The sequence below is a fragment of the Apodemus sylvaticus genome, chromosome 1 (genome assembly GCF_947179515.1).
Source record: "Apodemus sylvaticus chromosome 1, mApoSyl1.1, whole genome shotgun sequence".
In the NCBI taxonomy this organism is placed as follows: Eukaryota; Metazoa; Chordata; class Mammalia; order Rodentia; family Muridae; genus Apodemus; species Apodemus sylvaticus.
The window spans coordinates 169,425,904-169,433,822 of record NC_067472.1 but is presented as its reverse complement, the minus strand read 5'-3'; the positions used below and the strand labels follow the sequence as shown (position 1 = coordinate 169,433,822).

General features: G+C 54.6%; 1 protein-coding gene across 2 annotated transcripts; it reads right to left on the bottom strand.

Moving 5' to 3' along the window:
• Positions 1 to 1,774: 1,774 nt before the first annotated feature.
• Positions 1,775 to 7,576, bottom strand: Bax (BCL2 associated X, apoptosis regulator). 2 transcript variants are annotated; one of them, XM_052163098.1, is made up of 6 exons: positions 7,448 to 7,572; positions 6,919 to 6,970; positions 6,679 to 6,825; positions 5,806 to 5,941; positions 3,094 to 3,198; positions 1,775 to 2,040 (listed from the first exon to the last, which is right to left on the bottom strand). In XM_052163098.1, the coding sequence occupies exons 1-6, from the start codon at positions 7,479 to 7,481 to the stop codon at positions 1,936 to 1,938; spliced, it is 579 nt and encodes a 192-aa protein (XP_052019058.1). In that variant the 5' UTR covers positions 7,482 to 7,572; the 3' UTR covers positions 1,775 to 1,935. The 2 variants fall into 2 exon arrangements, with proteins under 2 accessions (XP_052019058.1, XP_052019064.1); XM_052163104.1 differs by having other exon boundaries at positions 1,995 to 2,054; positions 7,448 to 7,576.
• Positions 7,577 to 7,919: the final 343 nt, after the last annotated feature.

Here is a 7,919-nt window from a genome sequence, read left to right as displayed (position 1 = left end):
ACGGCTCCTTTTATAGCATGCTGGCCCCGGGAGGGCGGGGCGCACGGGGCCCGAGACTAACCAATCGGCGGTGGCGTGAGGCGGAACCGGAAGGCATACTTGACCAATCCGACGCTCAGGGCAGATCTCGCTCCCCGCCCCACCCACCCAGCCCCGTGAGGCGAAGTCACGCGCCTGCAGCGCGAGGCCGTTGTGAAATGGAGGCTTGGGGGAGGGGCGGGGGTCCGGATTCCGTCGGCGGGTTCTGCAGAGTCGCAGGATTCTAGGCTCCGGTCACTGAGACCCCGGGGAGGGGATGACTTCGAGACCCTCTGGGCGTGTGTCACAAAAGAGCTCTGGGGCCCGAGAAAGTGGGTCTGGGGACGTGCTGAGTGTGGGGTGATGTCTGCAGTGCAGAGCGATCCTCCTGTGCCCAGCTGCCCCCATGATGAAGGGACGTCACGTCATGGGGGAGTCTGGGGTTCGAAAGGTTCTAGAGAGCTCCTTGAGGGAAAGGAAGGGGTACCAGGAGTGTAGGGTTTGGGGTTCACCATAGGAACTAAGTTGAGGGTTGGTTGGTTGGTTTTCTGGAGCCGTGGAGGTCGAAGCCTTTTGCTGTGTTCCACGGGGTGGAAAGGATAATCTAGCCTTGGGTATTTGTTGGTGCTCTGCAAGGCGACACGTGGAGGCCCAGACAGCCCTTTGGAGTTCTGGTCACCCTGTCTGGGTCAGTGGACCTATCTAGAACAGATATGCATGTGGCGCTTCGGAGAATTTCCGGGCTGTCTGTCCTGGAGGTTGGTCTTCCACAAACCTTGCAGTTTGCTCTTTGGAATCAAAAAGCCTGCGTATGGGAGAACAAGAACTCAGGACCCAGAAAGTCTTCCGCAGAACAGTGGATGTATACAAGGTCCAGTGGACTTCTGAGGGCAGGATGGGCTCATACCAGGGTCTAACCTCGGAGCTTGAGAGGAGGGCAAAGGGAGACCCGGCCCCATCGAGAAACAGTAAAGATCGGCCAAGGGAGCGCTGCGGGCCGGAGAACAGTGCTGCTGAGGGCCAGAGTGGAGGGGCAGCAGCGGGGCTGCTGAGTCATGCTGAGCTCAGCTTGGTGGTTGTGGGGCGGGCCAAGGGCCACACCCGCGCCGACAGCCTGCAGTCCCCGGCCTAGGGTTGTGGTCTATTTTCCCCTACTCCCTTCCTGCGGCCAGGCAGTTGTATGGCTGTGGAGTGGCTGTCCTGCACATAACTTTGTCCTGACCTGATGTCTGCGGTGGCCTGTTGACTTGGGGACCAGCGTTATTCATTAACCACAGTGATCCAGAACCCGACCTCTGGCCTCCAACCCCACAGGCCTGGACAAGGCTGTAAAGGTGGAAAAAGACAAAACCCGGAGCCCACAGGGGACGAGGGCCCAGAGAGGAAAGGGGCGCACAAAGGCAGGTGGCAGGGTCTCAGACTGGGGAAGTGCAGGTGGACAGGAAAGACCAAGCCCTTAAGATGGCTCCCTCTTCACTCCTGGTGCCTCTGGTAATCCAGCCTCCGGGAGTCTCTGCTCCAGTTCCCTGTGACCTCCTCCCTCCATTCTGTTCTTTCAGAATCAGCAGGATGTCCCAGGCTCCTGTCCCCAGGGCGAAGGACAGCTGTCCCCAGGGCGAAGGACAGCTGCAGCACGTCCTTTGTCTGTCTGGATGCCTCAGATGGACAGAGAGCCTGTGCAGCTGCAGCTGGATGCCTCAGATGGAGTTGAGCCTGTGCCTGTCACGCCAGGGGGACACTGATGAACCACACAATCCGAAGTGGACCTGAGGTTTATTGGCACCTCCCCAGGCCACCATCCCCACCCCTCCCAATAATTACAAAAGTAAGAAAAATGCCTTTCCCCCCTTCCCCATTCATCCCAAGAAAATGTCATAATTTATGAAGAAAAGACACAGTCCAAGGCAGCGGGAGGCCTCAGCCCATCTTCTTCCAGATGGTAAGCGAGGCAGTGAGGACTCCAGCCACAAAGATGGTCACTGTCTGCCATGTGGGGGTCCCGAAGTAGGAGAGGAGGCCGTCCTGAGAACAGAGACCTGGGTGTTACTTCAGTGCCAAGCTGCAGGGGAAGGACAGACTTCACATGAAGGATGCTAAGGAGCCCCAGGATTGCAACCCCAGCACTTAGGAACCCGAGGAAGGAGGGCTACGGGTCTAATGCCCACCTGGGAAGTTTGCTGAGACCCTCACTCAGAAAACAAAACTTAAGCTCATGCAACAAAGGTGCTTGTTGCCAGGCCTCTATCAACGCAAATTCCATCTCTAGAACCAACAGGACAGGAGAACAGACTTCTGCGAACTATCCTGACATGTACACACATATAGACACACGCACACACGTAAACAAGTAAATAAATGTAAAAAGTAAGTAAAAACTACCCCATTCAATCCATGATCCTAAAATGGGAAAAAACAAAACAAAACTAATCCATGAAAGTGGTGGCCCCGGCTGTGATCCCAGCACTAGAGAAGGTAAGCCTGGAGATCAGTTTGGACTAGCACGGGCTCCACAGTAACTTGCAGACCAGCCATGCATGCTGACCGGAGCACAGAGGCTGCAGATCAGCCTGCCCAGGCCTTGCCTCGAGCACAAGGCCTGGGGTTGGGCTAGCCCAACAGCTCACAGACGGACTTGTGAAAGCAGGCGCTCTGCCATTCAGCTGGAGCGAGTCTGAGGACAGCCTGAGGTACGGGAGACCACTACGTAAATGAATGAGACAGACAAGAAGCTGGGCGTCAAAGGATCACAGATGCGCTTGGGAGACTGTGGAAAGGAAGGGACCAATCAAGTCAGGGCAGAGAAAAGTCAGTGGGTACCGGAAGCGCCAAGCTGGTAGATCTAAGGACACACATCTTAAATCACTGAACGCCTGGGGCACCTCTGTGGTGACCTGAAAAACCTGTAGTTCATGACCCCAGAGTGGTCACATATCGAATATTCACATTATGAGTCATAGCAGCAGCAAAATTACAATTATGAAGTAGAATGAAATAACTCTATGGCTGGGGGCCATGAGGAGCTGTCCTAGGGTACCCTCGGTACCCTCTAGGGTCGCAGCATCAGGAGGGTCTCACCCAGCCACCCTGGTCCTGGATCCAGACAAGCAGCCGCTCACGGAGGAAGTCCAGGGTCCAGCCCATGATGGTTCTGATCAGCTCGGGCACTTTAGTGCACAGGGCCTGCAGGGAGTGGGGAGGTTACACGTGGGACCCGATTCCTGCCCACCGCCCAGAGGGGACCTCAAGCCTTTGCTTTAGTCCCCTGCCTTTACCAGGCAGTCTCTCCCTATAGTTTAAGTCAGCTCCATTAATTATAAACCAAGCAGCTTCACTTACCTGCTCAGGGACCCTGACTTCTCGGCGCCCTCTAGGTAAAAACCGAAAGGCTCAGCGGTAAGGCTCAATAGTAGGGCAATGGTCTAGCCTCTGCTTGCCCCTGGGTCCCGCCCCTAGCACCAAAACCAAAGACTAGGAAGAGAGCTGAGTCCAGAATGTTTGAGTTGACTGACAGGACTGATACGTAGCTTTTGGTTCTATCTATCTATCTATCTATCTATCTATCAATCAATCAATCAATCATATATATTTTTTTGAAAACAAGATTTCACTATCAATCATATATATTTATTTTTGAAAACAAGATTTCACTATATAGTCCTGGCTGTTTTGGAACTCTGTAGACCAGGCTGGCTTGGAACTCAGATTCAGGCTGGAGAGATGGCTTAACCTTTAAGAGCACTGACTGCTCTTCCAGAGGTCCTGAGTTCAATTCCCAGCAACCACACGGTGGCTCACAACCATCTTTAATGGGATCTGATGCACTCTTCTGGTGTGTCTGAAGACAGGGTACTCACATAAAATAAATCTTTAAAAAAAAAAAAAACTGGAGAGAGATGTCTCAGTGGTTAAGAGCACCAACTGCTCTTTTGCAGGTCCTGAGTTCAAGTCCCAGCAAACACCTGGTAGCTCACAACCATCTGTAACAAAATCAAACACCCTCTTCTGGAGTGACTGAAGACAGAGACAGGGTTTCTCTGTATAGCCCTGGCTATCCTCTGTAGACCGGGCTGTCCTCGAACTCAGAAATCTGCTTGCCAGCACTCTGGGAGGCAGAGGTAGGCGGATTTCTGAGTTCGAGGCCAGCCTGGTCTACAGAGTGAGTTCCAGGACAACCAGGACTATACAGAGAAACCCTGTCTTGGAAAAAAAAACAAATCCAAAAACCAAAAGAAACCTGCCTGCCTCTGTTTCCCAAGTGCTGGGATTAAAGGTGTGCGTCACTACTACCCAGCCAATAAATAAATAAATCTTAAAAAAAAACCCAGATTCAACTGCCTCTGCCTCGAGTGCTGGATTAAAGGTATACTACCACTCCTGGCCCAGACACCTAGTTCTTTTGGAAGTCAAGGGTATGGAGGTCCAGGACTTTAAAGAGGACCTAGTTGTACCCAGGTCCCTGCGAACACTCTGGAGATCTGGAAGAGCCCACCCAAAGACCCTCCAGGCTCCTGTGAAGGCCCCTCCAAGATCTGTTGTTTGAGCTGGAGCGCCCCACACTATCCACAGTTACCCTGAGCTTCTGGGCTCAAGTGATTCTCTCGCCTCAGTCATCAGCATCCCTGGGACTGTGTGCACACTGACCACCAGGGCAGGCGACCCACTCCTCTCTGTCAGTCTCTAATGCAGACTGCCTGAACGAGCCTTAATCCAGAAATCCTCACCATTCGAAGTAGGGTCCTAAGTCGTTTTCTAGAGTGGTTTTCTAGACCAGGTAAGCCCACTTCCTGGCAGACTGACGATTTGCTCTCCTGACGGGAACAATGCTCTCCTCCTGGCCTGCATTTTGTAGGAACTGCTATCCTTTTACCTACATACTGAAGACCTGTCAGCTCAGGCATGAAAACACATCAAGGAGGTGGGGGACATGGCGGGGGGGGGGGGCATGGAGGACAGTCAGGAGTGTCCCAAATAGGACAGTAGCACTCAAAACAATAAGTAAATCACGCCGCGGTGGATCTGCAGCGTCTCCCTGCTCCTGCTGTAAGGCACCCGCACAGCCTGGGCTGGAACTTGCTCCCTATCTAAAGCTGACCTTGAACTTGTGACCTTTCCACCTCCAAGTGCTAGGACCGCAGGCATGTCCCAAGCACCCCTAGTTTATGAGGCACTGAACCCAGGGCTAGTATGCATGCTAGCCAAGCACTCTCACCTGTGCTCCAGTCCTGACCTCTTTGGTATCTGTGTGTATGGTGATGGGGGACAGAACCTAAGGCTTCATCCAGGCTGTGCTCAGGCCCCGAAACTCAGCCACACCAGCTACACTACCACACCTACTGTCGTGGCCATCGCTGTTTTTGTTTTTATAAACAAACAAAAACAACTAGGTCTTAGGTAGCCCAGGATAGCCTGGTACTCAGCATTTAACTGTAGTTAACCTCCACTTCCTGATACCCCTACCTCAGCCCCATGAGTCCTGGAATTACAGGCATGTGTCACCAGGTCAGTTTTAAGACCATCTACACTGAGAAATCCTTCTACACTTCTCTGATCCGTCTCAATAGTCTACCTTACACCTATCAACCAACCAGAGCTCGATCAAGGATGGGCTAGCCTGCTCTGGAGCAGAGTTCAGGTGCTGGAGACAGTCTATCACACATTAGGGCCGATACATTTGTTGAATGAATAAACGAAGTTACAGGCATTCACTACACGAGCGCCCCTCTCCATCCCCGGCCCTCACAGGCCTGAGGGGTACACCTCTGGGCTTATGGCCCTGTGGCTGCCCACCTTGAGCACCAGCTTGCTAGCAAAGTAGAAGAGGGCCACCACCCGGCCCCAGTTGAAGTTGCCATCTGCAAACATGTCAGCTGCCACGCGGAAGAAGACCTCTCGGGGGGAGTCCGTATCCACATCAGCAATCATCCTGCAGGAGAGGGACGGACGGATGGACGGACGCTGGCTAAGAAGCCGGACCCAGTATGGGAGGTCCCACATTTTTCCCAGACTAAGATATGGAAACAAGGACCAGCCTAGGCTGAAAGGAAGGCTAGCAGACTGGGAAGGAGATATGACATACACCTAAGAAATCAGAGAAAATGGTACCTTGAATTGGAAATTCATGGTCCTGCGGAATAGGACCAGGGGTGAGGACGGGGTCATGGCTCAGCAATGCGATGCTGGCCTTGAGATTGAGAGGCTTGAGACTTCATGGTCAAGCATCTGACTATACTTGGGGTGCCAGAGGCCCCCGTGAGGGGCTGGATACACGGCTTTACGGCACAGTATTGTATCTGCACAGCATCCTCTAGAGGCTCCAAGGGAGAGCTTCACCCAGCAGTCACAGGGAGAGGCTGTGAGCACAGCTTGGTAGTAGAGCACCACCTACCTAGAACCCACCCTGGCAAGCGGGCGGTATGGCTCAATTGTAGAGCAAGATGCCAAAGGCATGGTTTGGAAGAAAAACCTTGCCTCACACCCACGGAGCAAGGGGTACCCTTGCATGCAGCTCAAGGGTAAAGGGCGGGCCTGCCATGTACACAAGCCCTGGCTTCCATCCCCAGCACAGACGATCTGAATTGAGGGGAGGACACCCAGTCCCTTGGGAGAGTTCCTGAGGTGGCAGGACACTACTTGATAGACCCCAGGTCCCACGAACCACACCTCTGCAGCTCCATATTGCTGTCCAGCTCATCTCCAATCCGCCTGAGACACTCGCTCAGCTTCTTGGTGGACGCATCCTGGGGTGGCTGCTCCAGGGTCAGCTCAGGTGTCTCCCCAGCCATCCTCCCCGCCCGATCCTGGATGAAACTAGATGTGAACGGAAAGGGCGAGAGGTGTGCAAAGTGAGAACCGAGTGTTGTTCCTAAAGCCCAGCCCACCACAATAGGGCCTCACACTCACCCCTGTAGCAAAAAGGCCCCTGTCTTCATGATCTGTTCCGAGCTGGTGGGCCCTGGTGGAGAGAGGAGGAAAGGAGTGCCTGGACTCCGGGGTCCCAGGGAGAGTCAGGGGGCTGGGTAGGCTCATAACCCCGAAGGGAGACAGAGCTGGGGACCCTGGTAGTGACAAGTAGCATGGGAAGCCCGGGCTACTGCTTCTGATGGACAGGGGGCGGGACCCGGCCTGCAGCATCCCAGCCTCTCCGCAAACCCAGACAGCGGAATGCCAAAAGCAAAAACAGCAAACAGACCCCCAGCTGGGGAGGTTGGAGGGCACTGCCCTTCCGACCCGTCCCAGGCCGCCAGCAGGAAGTGGCGCTAGCGACAAGCCCGGGCCTGCCCGGGGGGCGCGCACGCGGATGTCCGCTCTCGGGGTGCGGATGCGCCAGTGGGAATGGATCCGCGCGCCCCAGCCTGTTCCCGTCCGAGCTCAGAGCCGGAGGGGTCCTGGGGACCATGGACCCGGCCTAGTCCTCCGCCTCCCGCCTCACCGCCGCCTCCGAGCTGCTCCCCGGACCCGTCCATCACGGCCGCTGCCTCTCGCCGGGTGCGCCCCGGCGGCTGCGGCGCGCCCCGATCACGTGACGGCTCGCGGCCCTGCGGCCCTCACGTGGGTGCCCCGCAACATGGCCTCCGCCCCGCAGAAGCAGTCACGTGATTGATGCGCTGCAGGGACGGAACCTCTGCACGCATGCGCGGATCGACCGGAACTTAGACTTTTCCCTTTTTTTTTTTTTTTTTTTTTGTCCCCATTATTTCCTCTTCCCATAGATTCTTGGTAGAGAGCACCAAGGAGGTTAAAGCAGAATTGCCACAAGTTCAAAGCTTGCCTAGGATATGCTTGTCATCCCAGCATTAGCCAGGACTATAGCGGGATTGCCCCAATCTGGGGAGAAAAACAAAACACTTGACCAGAGTGATGGCCCATACCTCTGATAGAGTGAAGCAAGAAGAGTGCTAAAG

Coding starts and splice junctions, on each gene's coding strand:
- Bax (XM_052163098.1), bottom strand. CDS start 7,481: ATGGACGGGTCCGGGGAGCAGCTCGGAGGCGGCG. Junction 5,942..6,678: donor AGCAATATGGAGCTGCAGAG/GTGTGGTTCGTG, acceptor CCTCTCCTGCAG/GATGATTGCTGATGTGGATA. Junction 3,199..5,805: donor CTAGCAAGCTGGTGCTCAAG/GTGGGCAGCCAC, acceptor CACTCCCTGCAG/GCCCTGTGCACTAAAGTGCC.